Source organism: Pithys albifrons, chromosome 2 (genome assembly GCF_047495875.1).
Source record: "Pithys albifrons albifrons isolate INPA30051 chromosome 2, PitAlb_v1, whole genome shotgun sequence".
In the NCBI taxonomy this organism is placed as follows: Eukaryota; Metazoa; Chordata; class Aves; order Passeriformes; family Thamnophilidae; genus Pithys; species Pithys albifrons.
In genome coordinates, this window is record NC_092459.1 from 97,935,082 (window position 1) to 97,956,432 (window position 21,351).

General features: G+C 37.7%; 1 protein-coding gene across 7 annotated transcripts in view; it reads right to left on the bottom strand.

Annotated features, from left to right (window-relative positions):
• The window catches only part of EPRS1 (glutamyl-prolyl-tRNA synthetase 1), a 39,001-nt gene extending 17,858 nt beyond the window's left edge, over positions 1-21,143 (bottom strand). For 2 of the 7 annotated variants that reach the window (XM_071578983.1, XM_071578973.1), the window contains exons 1-15: positions 21,011-21,143; positions 18,567-18,651; positions 14,619-14,718; positions 12,699-12,855; positions 11,134-11,273; positions 10,391-10,491; positions 9,006-9,132; positions 8,282-8,474; positions 7,747-7,918; positions 6,548-6,781; positions 5,057-5,141; positions 4,676-4,735; positions 4,363-4,383; positions 2,174-2,284; positions 422-558 (exon numbers count right to left, since the gene is read on the bottom strand). In XM_071578983.1, the coding sequence (XP_071435084.1) occupies positions 422-558; positions 2,174-2,284; positions 4,363-4,383; positions 4,676-4,735; positions 5,057-5,141; positions 6,548-6,781; positions 7,747-7,918; positions 8,282-8,474; positions 9,006-9,132; positions 10,391-10,491; positions 11,134-11,273; positions 12,699-12,855; positions 14,619-14,718; positions 18,567-18,651; positions 21,011-21,056 (1,769 nt within the window). In that variant the 5' untranslated portion in view covers positions 21,057-21,143. The remainder of the gene's footprint in view (positions 1-421; positions 559-2,173; positions 2,285-4,362; positions 4,384-4,675; positions 4,736-5,056; positions 5,142-6,547; positions 6,782-7,746; positions 7,919-8,281; positions 8,475-9,005; positions 9,133-10,390; positions 10,492-11,133; positions 11,274-12,698; positions 12,856-14,618; positions 14,719-18,566; positions 18,652-21,010) is intronic. The other 5 variants (XM_071579005.1, XM_071578991.1, XM_071578995.1 and 2 more) reach the window with 4 other exon arrangements.
• Between the last annotated feature and the right edge of the window lie 208 nt (positions 21,144-21,351).

Sequence of the window (21,351 nt, forward strand, 5' to 3'; positions counted from 1 at the left end):
AACATTTCCTTCACCACCTCAACAATTCTAAAACTGACACTGACAGGTCAGCTTCTTAGTATGCAAAAGCAGTGTGTGTTATAAGGTGAAAGTTGGTCAAATTCCAGATGTTTGGGGTTTATTTTCTGTCTGTAAAAACTGTTTCACAGTGGAAATATTACCACAGAAACATGAAGAGCACTGGAGGAGAAGGACATGAAGTGTCAGGGCTGACTGGTGACCTGAATCTACAGTCAAATATGCTCTATGCTAAAATGCAGTTTTGTGGCATATTTTAAAGTAGACATCTATATCTGTAAGCATAGAATGGATGTATATGAGCAACGATTAATATTGTATTGTTACAAGCTTTCTATTAAAAGAAAAATCAACAAAAAGCAGAAAATCAAAATTTAATTTCATCTTCCAGTAAACAGGTTACCTGTTTAATTTGGTGATGATAACATTGCCCCAATTTATGAATGTAACCACCTCTCCTTCTGTCAGGGTCTCTGCGTCTGCACCCTCGATCAGGACTCTGGAGCTGTACCACACAGGCTTCAACCCAACATCGGCATTCTGTGAATGATGATTTCAATTTCAAAGGATAGATTGTTATTAAATAAGCTGACTAAAGATAATGCACTGCTAAAACACTGATTTATTTACCATAGAGGACAGATTTAGATAGAAGATGGGCATTACGAGTAAAGCAAAGCTACAGTATTCTTCCACAACTCCCTCCCATTTCTTGTTCACAGGTGTTGCATGCATTCCTCTGACAGAACACCCAAAAAATCCTATCTTCTAACAAATACTATCTCCAGTGCTACTGAGAGTACATCCTTTTTCTATAAGGTCCATACATCTTTAAGTTCTCACAGATAAAACCAAAGTTTTTCTCATGCTTCAATTTTGCTATGCAAATTTCCTTCAAAACTAATTTCTTAACTTTTATTTTTGCTTTATTACATTTAAATGGAAATATAAATGAAGCGTCTTCCAGCTGTACAGATTTTTGAAGACATAAACCAAAACTACATCACTTGTAACATGAAAAATATTCAGCTTTAAAGCATCTCAAAAATCAAGATGAACTTTTTTTTTTTAAGGCAGACAGCTGTGAGTTCAGACTTTGGCAGCTGGTTAGGAGTTGGCAGCTTTTTTCTTCTAGTCAGTATTTATTTCATTACATATTGGAGGAAGCATTTATTATTAATATTAGTGTTTGAATAGGCCAGCTTGCATCTGACCAAACTTCAGACTTTTTGACCCTTGAAGAATTCTCACTTGCACCTGCTCAAAATCTGTTTCCTTGTTATCTGCCATGGGGAAGAGGGGAAACTAGATGTCCAATTGTCAGTTACAAGAAATGGATACAGGAACACTCAGAGCAACAAAATCAAAGCAAAGAAATGAACTAAAGCCTCAGCAATATTCACTTGTGTTAAGTGTATATATCTCCGAGATGCTTTCAGTGAAGCTTAAATACAATTTGAGATGCCACACTCAAAGGAAAGTATCTTTGTTAACTGTAGTGCCAAAAAAGAATTGTATGAATCACATACTCCCCTTCTTAAGGGATATTACTTTGTTCACTGGATACTATACTAAGAATATCAAATTAGCAAGTTCTTAGCCTTTGAAAATAACTATTTACTATATAAATTTAAAAGCCATATTAAAAAATAAAACAGAGATCAGTGTAATTAACAGGTCAATATATCACTTCTCCACATAAGCCTAATTTTATAAATTAGTTAAAAGACATCTCTTGCATTCCTCACTGTTATAGATAAGCAGTGTCTATATCCATAGAGTTTGAAAAAAGTTTTATATTTGAACTTCTCTGTGAAAGTTGGTATCCAACAATAATAAAAATAGTCTGATCACCACGTCAGACTTACAATGCCTCAACTCTTCTGAAAACTCCCAGAGACGCCTTTCAATGCACCTTCTATGGGCACTCTATATATTTATAAAAGCAGCTCCCTACATGCCCTTAAAAGAACAAATAAGTTTAGTATTTTCCCAGTTTTTGACAATTCGGGTAAAAAAAAGTACACCTTGGGTCTATTTCATGCAGTCTGAGCAAGTTTAAAGCAGGACTCTCCTTGCTGACTTCTCCAAGCCAAGGTACTTTCCAAACTTACTGATCTGTAATACAAGAATATTAAGAGAGTAAAGAAAAAACCTTTGGATGTTTGGCCACTTCTTTCATCTCCTCTTGAGCTTCAGGAATATTTACTGGGACCACTGCATCTTTCAGTAAAGCAGTGTACCGAGGTGCTACTGGGTCTATAACCTACAGAAAACAAATGAAGTTGCATCATGAAAATGTGATATTGACAGAGAAATATGATACTGTATAAAACAATAACCACAAAAAAAGGAATATTAACTGGTATTCTTTATGTTACTGCATTTTTTAAATGTTTAATTTAATGTTATTTTCATCCAAAGCTATATAATAGTGAGAAAAGAGTGGTAATGCTTTACAATTTCCAATCTTTACTAAAACACACTAAGTAAAAACTATGGATTAGGTACTATTGACAACAGAAATAACCAAAGTTATGACACAATTCCCTGATAGGGAAGACATCAAAAGATACTTCAATATAGTTTTACTATGCACACAAGCTATTACATCTGGAACATTTTCTCTGTAGGTAGCTGAATTTAAAGTGATAATTTATCAGTGGAGTTTGGTTTTTTTCTGGCAGCATAAGACCTGATTCCATAGTCATTTTCCAGGACAGTGCTCCAGCAGAATCAGGGACAGACCTGGCTATAGAGGAAGCACCAATTAAGTCTGCAATTTTAATACAGACACATTAGATACTATAATAAGGCAACACTTGTCTTCACTAGAATTTCTACAACATGAGATTGACAAGGAAAAGGTGCCACTAAGGTATCTTCCTGGATTTTTATTGTCCATTATCCAACTCAGCTGCTGTACTTTTTCAGAGCACTTTTTGTACCTGAAATATGGTTTGTCAAAGTGCTCAGAAGCACCTAAGTACATAATTTAAGTAAAACTGTCATCTAAGGCAAAAAGCAGTATCAGAGATCTACCAGTTTAACTGGAAACTAATACAAAGGAAAACACCTGCTTTTATTAATATAAAGTGACTTTTGTTCTCCTTAATATACTCCTGCTCAAGAGAAAAACTACACAGCTATATATTTTTCTGTATCTTAGAAAAAATATTTAGCATCTAATTACTTGACATTAGCAAGTAAGATGATACACTTCTAAAAAGTCACATATTTGTAAGTCAGTAGTCACTGAAGTCAGACTCCTAAATGTTTGACATACACTTTAAAAAAAGACTTGTGTATGTATCTCAAAATGTAGGTGCATTATGTGATTTAAAATAATAACTCTGATAATTAAGTGACTGAATTTTACACTGTTATTACCAGGCTCTTTATTTCACTCAACAAAACTCACAATCTTTCCTCAGATGACTGATGCTAAAAAGGCAGCAGCATGGTTTCAGAATCACATATAAAATATGAGCTCTCATACTGATGAAGTCTTTGAGCTCAGAACTACCTGTAAGGAACTAATTGTTTTTGGTCATATTGCAGATTGTAAACTATCTGCACAGATACATGCAAATAAAATTGGTTAGTAAATAAATATGGTGTTGTCCAAGGAGCTGACACAGAAGTTTAAAAAACTGTAAGCTGATTAAAAAAAAAAAGCCCTAAAAGACCATTGTGGGTTTTCCCCCTTAAACCAATTGTTAGTCATAAATATATTTATGCAGCAACAGAAAGAACCAATTCATAAACCTATGTGCATGTAGCTGATCAAATGCAAAATACATGAAGAAATACGAGACACATGCCAGACAAGCAAAAACTACTTAAATGAACAGACTTGGGTACTATCTAAGCAAAACCAAGCAGGAGTCCCAATGCAAAATAACAGGTGTTTCCACAATCACACAAAATATGCAATCCACATTAAAACAATTCGCCTTATTATAGTGTCCAAGCATCCGCTGCCAAAAAGCGACTAATCGTGTCAAGATGCCATATTCCTGATCTGACATCCAGTCAGAAACTCCAGCAGTGCTGGCTTTATCTCCAGGCAGTATATGCAGCGCGTTAGTCCTTTAGCCACAGAAAGGAAACGCGGCCAACATGAATCAAATCAAGTAAGGTTTGTGTTTAGGTCAACAAATAAGCCAAACCAGAAATGGGCAGCCTTTTAGAACTAGGAATAATGCATTTTCAGTGGGTTTGTAGAGCTCCTGTTATACAAGCAAATGTGACTGTGCTATGAAGCTGCAAAATGGTAGCTTATGCTATGTATGCTTACAGCACTGTAAGCTATATGCTAAGGTAAAAAGCATTAAGTAATACCTTCTTACAGATAGCTCGCAGCTTGAAAGCAGAAAAATGAAATGCAGTTTCATATCAGATTTACAGCAAATATCATTATCTTTTCCTGTACTACTAAGTAAGGCAAGTAAGTACTGGTATACGAGAATCAATAGGATTAGTGCTTCTTCAGGTTAGAAAGGGAGGGACATTCCATTTTCCTGAAAGTGTGCCAAATGATGCAACAGACTGCAACTGCTACTTGTTGTGATAAGCACTCCAATGAATGCTGGAATCTCTACATATCCCAGAAAGAGGATATCAGGAGTAGCAATAAATTCAAGTGAGCACATACCTTTTTGTTAAAGGACCAAATTTTATCCCACTCCATATTCACAACAGATCGTGAGGAACCCTGGAAAAAAATCCAAACCAATACATTTATACAAATATTCTAGCTCTTAGATTAACTTAAAACAAAGTCCTTCAGAACTATAAACCCTCCATAGTTTGTTTTAATCAAAACAGTTTAGAAAGGTATCTTGAACTTGCCAAATAAACACTTTTTAAAGCAAGAAACCTCAGAGCCCATTTTGCCAACAGTGGTGAGGCTGTACACGTGAAAGCAGCAAACCTTCATAAAAAGAAACCTCCCAGTGACAAACACTTTAACTGAAGCTTCACAAAAGCTTGTCCTTATCAAGGCAGATTCAAAGAATCAGAAGAGAATACTCACCTGAGCAGCAATGAACTGTTTTAGCCCTTCAACAGTCATGCCTCTTCTTAGAACACCACGTACAGTGGGAAATCTTGGGTCATCCCTAGTAGAAAAAGGTTTCATTATTGTCACATGCTAAATTCTACCTATTACTTACACTGATAAAAACCTGAAATAATACTGCCACACATAAAAGGTGCAGCTTCAGTGCAGTCTTCTTAGTGAACTAACAGCTAGATGAGAAAATCTAATTGAAAAGATAAGAGTTCTTATCCATACAAAATGTACAGTGCAGCTTTTCTTCTATTTCACCTCAGGAAGGGAAGCCAGCTCTCACTGAAGCGGCTTCTTTCCTATATTTGTGAAATCTTAAGTTTCTCAAAAACTGGCAAGGCAAAAGGTATGTCTCTATCCCATTACCTCTTTTCCAACAGCAACTGAATAATGGAATCTGAAACAACTGCACAGATGAGCGATAATGACAACATTATTTTTTGGTAAGTGACAGCATTCTATGATTTTTTCCTCTCTTATGGAAGAAATAAATAAAAATTACCTAATCTGAAATGTAACATGTGAGTTGGTGAGAAAATGAATCAAACCTTGCTGAGGACCTAAAACTTAAACCAGGGAGGTTTGAAGGAAAGGTCATCATAAGACCAGCTAGGGAGGACAAAAAAAAAAAAAAAGCAGGGGGATGAAAGGGTAAATTTGTCTCCAACAGAGTGGCTCCATACATAAGGTAGGAATCTGGCCTTCCAACAAAACTGACAAATAAAATCAACTGAAAAAAGAGCACACTTGGCACATGTGAGCCTGACAACTAGGAAGCCTAGGAAATTGTGTAAAATGATGATCTCATAGGCTGAGCACAGAATCACTTAACACCAGCCCAGGAAAAACACTGGCAGTTGTCTGACTTTGAAGTACTCCTGTACTACGAGGAGATGACTCCAGACGATGTGCTCCTACAGTCAGCCCACTGGGGGAATGAACAAGGGAACCCCTCTAGACTCTGAGCTACTCGCAGAAGTGTAAACCCACAGCTGATCCTTTCTAGATAAACACTTAGGCTACCAGGCCACCAAGCACTGTCTGCTGAAACTGAATAAATATGAAAAAATTAACAGAAAGAAGGAGGGGGAGATCAGGTGGGAGGGAAGCAAAAATTATTTGACTAGATGGATAGGACCAGAAGTTCTTCAGTCCAGGCCTTCCTCTGACATTACTTAGCAATGCATCCAATGACTCAGAGCGGAAAATGTGTAAATGGCACCCACAGCAAAAGCCAGAGTTCAAAAATAAGGTTCCTCATGCTTATTAGAGGACATGAGTGTGCATGTGCACAGTTACTGTACAGTAGGAAACAGACACACCGTACATGCAGAGAATTAATCTGTGTTCTTAAATATTGTGTCAATATTCATTCATGCTGTCCAAAACTGAAAATGCATGTGTCAGTCATGAGTATCTCAGGGAGCAATGCTGAACTGCAGACATGTAACATACCATCCATCCACAAGCCCCTCGTTGACAAACCATGTAAGCTTTCTCTTAGAGAGCACAGTGTTGTTGAGGTTTAGCCGACTATACTCCCATATATAGGGCTTCCTTATGCCCAGTGCCTCGATGATCCAGTAGAACTGTTCATCTCTGTCATGGTACTCAGTTGTTCTCAATGCATGTGTGACCCCTTCTATACTGTCAACAATAGGGCAGGCGAAGTCATATGTGGGATAAACCCTGAGAAAAAAAGACCTCTAGTTAGCAGGCAAAAGAACAAAACACTTTCCTCCCATGTAATCATTTAAACTAAGCATAATTTATATTCATATATTACAAATATTTATAGTCTATGATCCTGAAAACTTTCAGATCAAGACTAAAATAACACATACACAATGAACTGTGCACAAAAAAATCCAGAGGATAATACATTTTTAAAACAAAGGAAGCCTTCAAGAAATGAAGGCTTAATATTCAAGCCTAAAAACAACCCTACACTGCTACTGTTCTTTTCAAACACATAAAATGCTCACTTTAAATGTTTTTTCCCCTTAAATATCAAATGGAATCATTAGTAGACCAAATAATGAGCAAAGCTTTCATGTTTAAAAACAAACCCCTACCCACAGACAGTTCAACTATTATAAACACTTTAAATGAGTGTTTCCAAAAAGGGAGTTGCATAGCTGGAAAGAGAGGTTTCAAACAAGTGCTGAACTATATCCTTGAGCAACTGAGTAGGCTGACTTCAATGCACAATGTAGTCATTCTTCATTCTGCATAGAGACAGCAGTTGCTGTGAAAGTGGAAGCAGCCACCCAGTTAAGTAGATCAAGAATATTCTGCAGCTACAAAATCACAGTAATGTAAAATTGCCATAACAGTTTAAGCTCTGAACACTAAAGCAAACAGCTTTGCTGCCCAGGACGCAGCCATTAAGTCTTAATTCAATGCTTTGACTCAAAGTTCTCCATTGCATACAGTGTATTTATGGACAAAAACTAAAATAATATTCACTGCTGACCATGATGGCAAATTCTCAGGCTTTAAAACCCATTTGCAGAAAGTCAAGAGACTCATTCCATATGCTGATTGAAAAATGCTAGCAGGTTCCAAGAATTAAAAGAAGTTTACTACGGCATGGTAAATGCCCTGGAAAGAGCAAAGTTACAACAGACTGCACAAGGAAGAAGTGAACATACTTGTAGGTATTCCCAGTACGAGGGTGAGGCTGGTTTTTACAACGATAAAGAGTTGGATCCCTCATACATCCATTATTACTACTCATATCTATTTTTGCTCGTAGACAACAAGTTTGTCCATATTCTGTTCCCTTCTTCATTTCTTCCCACATTTGTAGATTCTTATTAACACCTAAGAACAAGAACAATAAATTATTTTCTAAGGTATTATGAAGTTGATAGAGAACCGCATTATACTACTACAGTAACATCAATGCCACGCCCCTCTCTAGATTCTGGAACTAATTTTCACACATTTCACATTTTAAGTAGTAATAAATGGTGATGAATTCATACATACACAAGTTTACTGCACCTATCTAAATGTAAACCTAATAAATGCATACCTATTCCAGTCAAAGCAATAAATACTTCCAAGTTCCTACAGCGACTCTAAATGTACGCAATTCGTCATCTTCATCTTTGTTAATGAAAGCCAAGTTTTGATGCCAAATCAAAAAGATAACCAAGCAAGAAGACACTTAAAATATCTTACAGTTATTTCTGTGTTTAGATTCCATTCTTTGCTCACGCTCTGCTTTCATTTGTTCTGCAGGAGTATCATCCACATATGCCTTCCCTTCTTGAATAAGCTTCTCAGCATATTTCATTATTGTTTCAAAGTGATCTGAGGTATATGTAAATTGATCTGGTTTGATGTGCAGCATTGCAACGTCTTCAAGAATAACCTGCAAAGTGAAATTGCATACTGTAATGTTCAGGAAAGCTGGTTTTCTTAAATCCTCTTCATGCCAGATGTGATGCTTTTAATGCTTTTCCAGGAAGGGTAAGCCATAACAATAAGCATGAAAGAAAAGAGCATGCCCTTATCATTCATTCACAGGCTATAATTACATGAGATCAGACTTAAATTAAAGAAGGAGGCGGGACAAGAAAATGAGATGAAAGCCAAAAAAATTACTTATTACAGACTAAGTTGTATTTATGCAATGAAAACGACAGTGTATTGCAAGAATTACATATCTACATACTGTAAAATAAATAATGGAGAAAGGGAAGAAATATCTTCGCTACCAGCAAAAGGGCTTTAAGCTTTTTAGGGTAGAGCTGACATGAATTTCTTCCAAGCATACACCTTAAGTGTAATATTGATACCATAAAAACCTAGTGCAATAAAAGTGTGCAACTGTAGATCTGCATGCCATTTTACCCCTGAATTAGCTACACAGTGAATGGATTTTTCTGCTCACTCACCATACCTTTTCAAAGTCTTCTTTCTCTTTTTCTGGATTTGTGTCATCAAATCTCATAATAAGTTTTCCTTTAAAGTTAACTTGGTAGTGCTGATTTAGCAGGGCAGCTTTGGCATGACCAATATGCAGGTATCTAAAAAGGAAATAAAAAATAAACATATACACTAGCACTACTTGAGCTAGATTTTTTTTTTTGGTGAGAGAATAAGAAAGAATGGAAAGCAATACCTAAGTGTAACAAAAAATGCCAGTCTAGGATATTTGTTGAAATACTATGCATTTATGTTTATGTTTCTTCTACAGCAAGTTTAGTAGTTAGTTAACTGTTAAAAATATCTAAATCTGTAAATTAGTGTCACGATGGATATAAAGATTGGACTGCAATTATCTCCATTTTTACAGACTAACTTAAACCAACTGCTGATGACACCAAGTAGCAGCTACCACATAATCTGAACCTACCAACATGCAGAAGAATGGAATTTTTTGAAATGGTAGTTGTTGTGTAATTTTAACTATAGGGCTACTTACATTCTAAACTGAATATAAATCCCCAAACCCACAAAATTAAAATGACTTCCAAAAAAGAGTAACATGTCCCCAAAAAACAGTGTTTTAAGTAAAACACCAGAATTAGCACACTAAAAACTACTAAAATAAGTTCAGAACAGTATATGTTACATACATACATGTACATAATACATAAGTTATAATATTTGAGTAATACTGTATACTAGAGTAACAGAATAAGAAACATAACTACAGAAGATGCTGAACAGCCAGTTTAATGAAGAAAGGCAGTCATGGAAATTTTACAGGTTATTAGGCAATTCTAAAAAGAAACAGAAAATGAACAGCTGGCTAAAACTTGAATTTATTATATTGGCGGATCACATCTCCTCTGTGTGGTCTTTATGGAGTTTGTGCCTTGGTATTCCATACAGTCTGGACCCTGGGGCCTCCACCTGGTGTCAAGCTCCCCCAAGGAAAGCTGTCCCACACCTCTTTCCCTTCTCAAATCTGAACTTCCTTGGAAAGCACTGAGTCCTTTGACCCAACTCACAAAGACTGTATGTACACACCACAGCTCCTGGCAGTGCACACACCACCATTATCCATGTAAATGCCATCCTCCTGCTTCAACTCGTCCCACTGCTGAGCAGCACCATGTTACCTGCTGGCAACTAACTCCTTATTCCTAGTCCAGGCAACAGTGCAATGAAGTATGGAGGAGAAGTGAATGTACAGCTGTAATGCAGACAAAGAGTTAAACACTCATTTGGCTTAACAGCCTTGTCTGATAAGCTGATTAATCTCCTCACCAAAGCAGACCTTGGGTTTTTTAAGACAAATCACAAATAGAACCTTCTCAAAGTATTCATGCTTCTTACCCACTTGCTTCAGGAGGGAACCTTACAATGACCTTTCCCATCTCTGCACCAGGAAGTTCAACAAACTTCCCAACATCAGCTTTCTTTTCTTTTTCTGTTGCCTTAAAAAGAGACATAATTAGAGATTGCATTAGGTGTACAATCAGATATAAAACTCTAGATAATAGCTTCTGTACTGAGACCTCCTTTCAAACTAGACAATAAAAAGCTCCATATTGGATCCCAAATTCATCTCTTCACAACTTTCACGTTACTCATAGCACACCAAAACAGTATCAGTTATGGAGTTGTACGTTATTCTGTCTTGAAGTCTGATCCAGGACTCAAAAGTCCTACCAAGTTGTTTAATTTATTCCATAAAAGAAAATAGTTGCAATCCAAGTTTTTATATCTCAGTGTTCTTAAACTGAATGTGATCAACCAGTTCAGTCAGCCAAATCTTTTCAGGTCTATCAGGATCTTAAACTCTCTTCAGAAAAAACAAACAATATATGTAAAAAGCAGTGCTGATTAAATCAAGAGATGCCACATTTTCATGATTCCACTTAAGCATTGGATTACACCACTCATGCCTTTCTAAACTTGAAAGAGACAGCTTTAGCTGTAAACAAGAGTTTACAAAAGTTTTGTTAACTGCACGACTGATTCCTGGTAATTTTTAATTCTCTAACTCAATAAAATTTTCTTGCAGTGTATTCACAAAAATAAAGCTACTCTCTCCTGAGGATCTGAGTAAACCTTACCATTTTAACCTTTGGTGTACCAGCAGCCCACTTGGCTCCTACTGACTGAAAGGCATGCTGTGCCCCAAGGAAGCTGTACCATCGCTTTGCATGCACAGGAACTTTGTTCTGCTCTAGCTGCTCTTGCCATATGTTATTACCTGTTAGAAAACAAATAATTTTTCAAACTATTAAATTATAAAAATAAAATGGTTACTAACAGCAGCTTTTTAAGACTAAAAAATTATTTTGATTTAAAAAAAATCTACTTACACTCTCTTCTCTGAAGAGATATTTAGTCACAGGGACACAGGCCATTATAAAGCAAATTAAATAAACAAACTCCATCCAAACCCAAAATATCAAGGATTCATCAAGGCAAAAGGTGTGGGAAGATAAGTAACATATATTTTTCTTTGGATTATCCACCTCAAATTAGTAACAATTTTATTTCAAGGCAGAAATATAGGATACCCCACTATTGTGTCTACATTTGATATTTTCTAGGCTTTATCCTAAGTGAGCTTTCTTTCAATACTATCCTTTATTTTTGAGGGGCTGTATTCCTACAACCCAATTTTCATGGAACACCACTTCCATGATTCTGATGGGGAAAAGGAGAAAAAGAAAAGGAGAAAAAAAAGAAAATGAAACTTTCTTAAAATTTTTCTCAAGAGCAGTAACTTTGAAAAAATACCCAAAGCTGATAGCTTTTAATCTTAATTATGCATTTTACTTTCAAAAGGAATTTGGTTATACTGAATTGTCACCTACAACCTTTAAACATAGAGCTAAGAGAATATAAAACCTAAACTCAGAAAAACAGATCATCAAAGCTTCTTTTAACCAAAGGGTACTTCACACAGTAACATATACCACTTTTAATAATTCAAAGTAAATACCAAAGAAATTTTTCCTACTAATATAATATTATGAAAAGGTTTATGTCTATATTTTTACATGGCACATTTTCATATTTAGGGAACAGGTAATAAAAGACACTCTTACAGTTAACACAAAAGAAGTTAAAAAAAACCACCTAGGGATTACATCTCTTAAATTTCCAAATATAGCCAGGTGGGGGCTGGTCTCTTCTCCCAGGCACTCAGCAATAGGACAAGGGGGCACGGGCTCAAGCTCTGCCAGGGGAAATTTAAGTTGGAGATCAGAAAAAAATTCCTTCCAGAGAGAGTAATCAGGCATTGGAATGGGCTGCCCAGAGAGGTAGTGGATTCACCATCCCTGGAGGTTTTTAAACTGAGATTGGATGTGGCACTGAGTGCCAGGATCTGGTAAATGGACTGGAGTTGGACCAACGGTTGGACTTGATGATCTTGGAGGCCTTTTCCAACCCAACTGATTCTATGATTCTATGAAATATAACAACTTAAAAGAAAAATCTAAGGTTTTTCTAACTATACTATTGCCATCACTAGTGATGCAAAGGGCAAAGTGATGTGCATAACAGTATATAGTCTGTCATACAGCTAAGAGGTACTACCAGCACTGACAAAAAAGGAAATTTAGAGATTCCTGTTACACACTCATTGCAAGCCAGTGAAACAGAGGGCAGGTACTGCTGCTACCTTTTAGTACAGCCCAGACACACAAGTCTGCGAGGCTCATAGAGTTTCCGACCAAGTACGTTCTTAGGGACAGGCAGTGGTTGAGCTCTTGGACTGCTGACAGAAAGTGGCTGGCAGTGGATAACTTTGTGGCACTGAACTCCAGCCAATGGTCAATCTAGTTTGAAAGGACAAAAGACAGCCAAAGTTACTGAAGGAATAAGTAATACTGGATAACTAAAATAACATATAATCAATTTAATAGTTTAAGAGAAAATATTAACGGGATCATTAGCATTAAATATATCAGATAATGCATCATAATATATGTTGAAAGAATGCTTAAAATAAGTTATACTGAAATATTCACCCAGAACTATACTAAATGATTACATTTAATTGCTTCCTTCGGCATGAATTCAAAATGCTGAAAATAACACCCTCATCGAAGTTATTCCAGTTGTTCCCATTGGTAAAATAGTCAGCAGTTCTTAGGTACTTATTTATCACACAGAGCATCGTATAATGATCCTTATCCTTCAGCTACTTAGATACCATATTTGAGACCTATTTGATCTTCCTAGTACTGCTACTGGTTAAGAATAACACTTTCCCCTCAATCCCTATTTTCTCTTCCTCATTTCCTTTTAGATTTGAAGTACTCAAATCCCTCCTCCGCCACATTCCACCCTTTTCTCTTGAAGTCTTCTCCTATATCTTCATATATAAACAAACAAAAAATATTAAGAATTACACTGGTTAATAATGTAGCCCTGTCTATAAATTGCATCCCTCAACCCTGTAAAAGACTGACTGTCTCTTCCAGTCCTCTGGCCCTATTTCATGTGTAAGTGTTCTGTAAACTGCAACGGGAATCCTTCCAATATTCAAGTCAACGTGGCAGGCACAGATGTAATTACAACCAGCAGAGAATTCAGTTCAGTCATTTGCTCCAAAATATGTGCACCACAAATGCAGCTGTCACTGTACTTCTTAAAGTACAATTTTTATTTTTGAAAGATACAGGAGTCAAGTATTTTATCAGCAACACCAATCTTGAAAGTGTGTTTACACTTAACTTAAAGACAAGGAGTTTGTACAAAAAGTTTAAATAGCCACAATATAACCTACAATTTTATAAATGCCTTACAAGCAAATACTAAGACAACAATTCCCTTGGGACCAGCTATAAAGGCTGAAAAGTGATTCTCATTAGCTTCAAGTAGTTGTAGAAAAGACCTGAACCAAGTTCTTCAATCCCTCCCCAAATTGCACAGGAAAGAAATTGCAATTTATTCAATTTATCTGCTAGTTTCAGCTACCAACTTAAATTGGTTGATTATTCTGAGTTGAACTCAGGAAGAAATCGGGGGGTCAGGGTTTGTTCATCAAATACAGCAAAAACTACTTCAGATTTCAATTTCACAAGGTGTTGTTGGAGTTACACTGAAGTGTTACAAGGTAGCAACTGATGGCAACAAATCTCACAAAAGTGAGGAGGGAAAAGTAGCATCTACCAAGTTGAATTCTCTAATAGCAATGAATTGTCAGCTTGGGAATTGCTGTCACAGGGGTGTGAAAGGGCAACACTTTCAAAGCTTAGACTTTTCCCCCTTCTTTATGAGAAGGCGAAAGCTTAGCAAAACAAACCCCTTAGGGTTCCAAAGAGTTGGAATCTCAGTCTGACAGTAAAATGTAGAACAACAGACAAGTTCTAAAAAAACAACCCAAAACCAATTATCCCCACAATTTGAATGCAGGCCAAGAAAGGAAAAAGAAAAACAAACAAACAAACAAGAGAGAGGGACATGATTCAAGGCTTTGGATGGGGCTTTGAACAACCTGGACTAGAGGAAGGTGTCCCTGCCCATGGCAGGGTGTTCAAACCAGATGACCTTTAAGGTCCCTTCCAACTCAAACCACTCTACAATTCCTTCTCACCTCAGTGTGTTCCAACAGATTCGAGCCATACAACCCAGCAGATGCAGCAACTCTAGCCAGATACCGAGCTATTGAATTCACATCATTAAAAGAAACGTGTCTAAAAAAAAGGAAGAGGCAAGATAAAGGCATGTTAAATTACTACCTCCACTTCAACTTTAATTGCACACACATAGCTGAAACATGCAAAGCAAACACAAAATAAATTCTGGGTGAACCAACAGGTAGCAGGTCATTAGCTAAAAAAAAAATTAAAATTGAATAAATCTAGCAGAAGAATAAATGAGTCCTTACTTTTCTTTCACCAGATGGAACAATAAGCTTCTAAACAGAGATACAAATTAAGAAAATAAAACTCTTGATCATTCTTTCAAATAATAAAACACTCTCTCCACGTTCTGACAGCATAACCTGAGCTATGTATTTTCCAGAACATAAGGAGCTAATCAATATTTGTTTTCTTTTCATAAAAGAAGGATGACTTTAAAGAAGATTCCTTGACAATTTACAGAAGAATTGAGAAGTCTTCACCATGGTTATAAGGGTCAGATTTAGGGGAAGAAAAATCCTCTGAATTTGTTACTCACTGAAGTCATCCTTCACTGAGACCACCCCTTGATGGACAAACTTGCCTGCTTGTATTTCGTTTTTTTACCCAGTCTTCTTCAGATAAAAGACTAATTTGACTTTGTTTTTCCCATTATGCTTATGAAAATTCTCAATAGATCTGGAGAAGAAAGGCTTTCTAAAGAGCATACTTCTTTCTGTTTTCATCTTCCTTTTCTACCCTACATAAAGTATTAAAAAAAGCTGTGTACTGTCAGAAATCCAGTTTCAAATTCATCTAAGATATATTAGTGTTTACTAAAGAGCTTTGGAAGAAAGATGCATCACAAGCATCAATTCTCCAGATAACAGTCATCTCTACAGTCCCATGTAGGTGTAGATTGAAAGAACAGAGCTCCAATTGCTTCTAAACAAGCACTGACATTAACAAAAGGAGTTTCTGTAAGTGTTCTTCTGAATATTTACTCAATTTAATGGATGGAAAGCTACACCCCAACTTGTCCAACCAATTCTGTTCTGTCACTGTTCTCTACTTCTTTTTTATACCTACTGTGTCCTTTATAAAATCAGAAGAATTTTTGATAGTCTTCAAGCCTCACAAAAATCAATGAAAGTTCTAAAAATTTATACAGAAGACTTCTTGATATGTTAACAATTAGAATGAGTTCCATTTTCAGTACCAGTGGATCAGTTTAGTTCATTATGGTGTGAGGTTTATTTGTTTTTTCTTCTTGTAGCTTTTCCAGTATCTAGGATCCAGTACACAGAAGACCAATAAAACATAACTATAAATAAAAGGCACAGTAGGTGCTTAACTTACACCAAGTACATCCTATTGCAATTTCACACTGCTATCAGATTTTAAGGAAACTTTCTCAAACTGAGGAAAACAAAATATTTCCAATACCTTTGTCCTTAAGAAGTCTGTGAAATGTATTTTTGTTGTTTTCAGTAGTTCATACTAAAACAAACACCTGTGATTATTCAAGCAAAACTGAATAAAAGTATGAAATGGGACTATGTTACTCCAAGTAAAATATTACTTGCTCTTCGTTTATTTTCTTCAGGGAAAAAAACCTTCCACCCAAACAGTGCTAATTGGTCTCTTTGGAAAACTTATAAAAGTCTTTTTGCAGCTTGTGCCTGCTCACTCGAGAGCTAAGTGAGGAAGAACCAACTCGGACAATGTAATGTTACAGGCAAAGAGTAAGTGCCTATTCAGAGCGACAAAAAATGTCACATAATTAAATACCAGGGCAAGTATTCAAGAAGTAAAAAAAAAAGATGAGAGAAGGGGGCAAAAATAAAAGCAAACACAAAACAAAACACAAATGACTTCCAACTGTAATAAATCATTATTGAAATGATTTGTAAAAAATATTACAGAATGGTTGGATTAATTTGCCTACAAGTAATTGCTCATAACACAAAACAGAAAAGCTGTACTGCAGTTGTAATCTGACAAGAGGCAGGTATACTAAAACACTGCACAAAGCCATCAGCAAGTGCAGAGTGCTGAGTGGTTTTTCTTAGGAGGTATTACTACCTGAAGTTTTTAATCTAAGGCTTCAAAAATGACTTTTAAAATAAAATTTGTGATCTCAAATTAGAAACAAACTTTTCAGCTAACTAGCTGACAGCTAAGTTTCAGCTAGTTACCTGAAAAGTTTGTCACCAGATTTTAACTAAGCTTCAAAAATAGAACCTAGAAGAATAGCAAATAAGATGTTCTTTTTTTCCTTTTTCCCCAAGTCAAGCAATTAGAACTAATGGATTCCTGGAAAAGAAAAAAATCAAAATCTGAAAGATCCCAGGTGATTTTCAAGTCATGCCAAAACAAGATAGCTTCAGCAGAACTGATGCCATGAAATCCATTTACCAAAAGCATTAGCTGAGATGTGAGTTCAGCTGATGCTTCTCATAGTACAGATATACTTTTAACAGACTTTAAAATAGAGAATCAATTTTTAAAATGATTGTACAACCAAGGAATAGAAAATTAATGCAATATTGAGGTCTGGAATAACTTCTTGAACATAATCCAAGGCCAGGGATGAGAGGACATGAACAGACAAAAATTTCCATCTGTTGGAACCATGATTCTAGATATTATCCTCGTGGGGCCAAAGTGCAGAAAAGGGTTTGCTTTACATTTCTGACAAGTTCCATTACAACCAAAGTGAGCATTTTTGCAATGCAGCAGAAGGAGGCATGGTAATACAAAATCATTTAATAAAACATTATTTCAAAGCCAAGTATATAAATTTATAACATTCCAAGATCATTCCAATGTGTCAGAGGAGTGTACACTGTATATGCATATCTTTTGGTATACATGTCCATACATTGCCTAAACTGCCTAAGTCAAACAAAGCTGAAACCTGACTAAGGCCACTTAGGGGGAAAACTTTCTTATGCAACTAAAAAATATCCAATTAACTCTCTGTTATGCAAGGTGTATCCCAACATGTGCACAACACACTGAAAATTATTAAAGCTGGACCAATTAAGTCCCAATACAATCTGTCACTTGCTTAAATTCAAAATCACAAATTTAATGCCATCACTAGGAACAGCAAAAGACAACATGTAATTCAGATTATAGTAAGAACACATATCTGAGTTCAGGACATTTGAAACAGAAAACAGTATTTGCAACCAGTAAAACAATCATGACAGAAGACTGTGAGTCTTCCTGTTGATTTTTTGCAGATACAAAGGTATAGTGACAACCTCTTTCCCCAAGGTCAGAAGACACTGGAAATGCTCAGTTGGTGATAAAGTATGAGGATCAAGTCAGGAACTCCATAACACCACATGAAATATTTTGCTTTTATAACCCTTCTACAGACATGCAGGTATACCAGGTTATGGTGCACTGATGGCTTTAACAGCACCTGCTACTGAAATAACTCATAAAATGAGAGTTTGTCAGCAAGTCTGTGAACAACAAATTTGTCCCAAACCTTTCAAAAACTAACCCATAGTCAAAAAACTTATAATCTTGTAATCACTACAATCACTTACAATATTATAATATTAATAATCACTAATTTCAAATCCATCATAGTGTTAATATACTTCAAATTACAACTGTGATGTTTATGGGTAGTCCTAAACAATAAAGTGACTGGTGTAGCATAAATGATTATACATGAGTGCATGTAATTAAGAATACAAGAGCTTTTCTCATGAAGCTCCAGTTCAGAATACACTATAAATGTTTTGCCTCTGCTACAAAGAGACATCAGTAATGCAGTGATGAATAAAACTGTACTTTTTCTCTTCCACCTACCTTGAAAGGTTACAGTCAATGTTACAACCATGTGATTTTTAAAACTGCTGACCCCAAGCTGGAAGGAGAGATGCAAAGTCACTTACTCAGACACACGGAGGATGGTTTCTTTGCCTTCTTCCACTGAAATTTCAACATCATTCTTCACATGCTCCACAGCCAGCAGAGCTCCTTTAAAAAGGACAAGAGAAAAAGATACTCAACTTCCTTTCAGGAAAGACACTTTTCACAGTAACACCTGAATTTCTTATCCAATTGGACCTGGTGACTGAACTGGCTCCTTCAAGTTAGATAGCCCAGGAAAACAAAACAAAACAAAACAAAACAAAACAAAAAAAAACCAAAAACAAACAAACAAAAAAAACACCAAAAAAAAAACCAAAAAAACCCACCCCCAAAAAATCAATGTTCAGTCTCATATGCAAGAGGCTGCTTCCTCTTGGCAATCCTTACAGCTTCAAATTGACAATATCCAGCACACAGCAAACTGCAGAGAGCTCAGCAAGTGTCAGCAGCAATACTCCTTGTTTCCTAAGGGTATTGTAAAAATTAATCCCACAATACATGTAGGGACCCTAAACAAAATGCTTTTCATTATTGAACAGCATTACTAAAGCACTCTATCCCAGCCCTGGCACATGGAGATGAATTACGGAATATAGCAGTACTTTCTGAAGAAGGATAAGACTATTTTTAACCTGGATTTAAAGTTTATGAATAGATTAGCCATTCAAAACCAATAAACTCTATCTATGTGAAAGTGCAGGAAGCTTACCCAGGCTTTTCAGAGTAAGTAGTTCACCAGTGATAGTAAAAAATGGTCTCCAGAAAGAAAATAATTACCAAAGTTTTTAGGCTACATCACTGACTGGAAGACAGCTCTGCCCACATTCAAAGTGGCTTGATGCAAACCTGCTCTGATTTCAATGCTCTACAGCACAACACAGCAGCTCAAACAAAGCACTGAGCTAACTTGGCTGTATGTCTGGATTGGCTCTGGTCCAGATTCAGCCTGCTGAGCATAAGTGCAGGAGCTTGTGTTCTTCAACTTTGCTCAGAAGCATGTACAAAGACAGCAAGCTTTTGAAATTACTTAAATGAAACCAGATAAAGGACTATACTCTGGGTCGTGAAAGGCATCTATACAGCCTTCATAGTATGCTTTGCACTTTATCTTCCCTAGAACTATAATGAACTACCCAAGGCAGATGATACTGTGAGCTATTAATACAGTGGCCTAAATACAAACCACTGGAGCTAGGAATTCCCTAGCTCTCACCTGTGCTCTGCAGAAAACCCTTCTTCTGGCACTAAGAGTAAGTCAAGGTTCTTCTCATCCCTTAGTTATCCAGCTGTGAGACTCAGGATGACATCCCTTATGCAACATGTTTGTAAGACACGTAAGTATTTTAATAACATGCATGGAAATGCTTTGAAAATGACAAGTCTTAAGTGCACCAAGCTATGTAATTAATCCTAATGACATTAAAAGCTACTACACTTTTCCCAGTGCACAGCAGATATGAAGAAATGTACAAAGTAGGGATGAGTAGGAGTGGGGGGGTCTTCTTGATATAAATGTTTACAATAATGTTCCATCTGTATTTCTGACACAATCATGCAATCTCTCAGCAGCTATCAAAAGAAAAGAAGTCTCCAAAGCCCCTAAACCTAATGACAATCTATAACTCATATTACAGCACTTTCTTTTCTGGCAAACCAATATAAACAAGTATCAGAAGAAATTTTATTTAAAACTTTCATGTTATTATACCTTAAATCAGCACTCATGCAAGTTGTATTAAAGTCTGAAATGCATTTGGGAATAACAGCATGAAAAAGAAATCAATAAACCATGACAAAGAACGGGAAGAAAATTTATTCTGGACAGCTGTATCAAAATGGAGAAATGGTATGAAATACACACAAAATGTTTCCAGACGGCTGAAAATGCAATGAAGGACCTCATCGCGCTTTTGAAGGCAAAATAACCTCGAAGGGCAGTGAGTGAGGAGCGGAAAAAGCAAATTTCACAGCACAACTTTGAACCAGCTCCCCAGACAAGCCGAATTTTAGCAGCAGATTAACAACTGAAGACAGAAGAAAGCAGCAATGAAGCCCAGCCCACAAGCACGGAGTCTGACCCAGCGCTGCCTCAAAATTCAGCCCCAACGCGCCAAGTCACTCGCGGCTCTGCCGTGGCCGAGTTCCCTCAGCCCAAGTTCAGGCAGGCGCCGGCCGCAGTCGCTGCTATCGCCGCTGCCGTCGCCGCTGCCCAGGGCCCCGCCGGCCGTGCCGAGGCCGCAGCGGGCACAGGGCCCCGGGAAGGGCGGCAGGGATGGGATGGGATGGGAAGGGAAGGGCGGGCACGACCCCGCTGTCGCCTCGCCGGGCGCCGCACGCGGGGACAAGCGGCGCATGATGCAACACGGCCCGGAGGGAGGGATGAAGGGAGGGGAGGGACAGAGCTCGCCGGATGCCCCGGGGGAGCGGGGACTGGGGCGGGGAGCGGGGCCCGGCCCGCACTTACCGAGCGGGGGGCTCCCCGCGTCCACGGTGAGGCTGAGCGCCGCCATGCCCGCCGTCACGGCCGGATCGCGCAGGGAGCGGGAGGGAAGGGCGGTGCTGCCAGCTCGGCGCGGGCAGGGCGGCCCGGCAGCACCGCCCCGGCAGCCAGGGCCGTCACTTCCGCCGGGAGGAGCCGCCGAGAGCGCGGCGGGGTTAGGCCCGCGTACTGGGTTATCCCGGTGGGCGCTGCCGCGGCCCCAGGTCCGCCGGGAGGAGGCGGCGAGGTTGGCGCAGGGGCCTCTCCCGGCCCCGGGAAGCGTCGGGGATGGGCCCTGGGGAGACGCTGCCCTGCCCCTCGGCGGG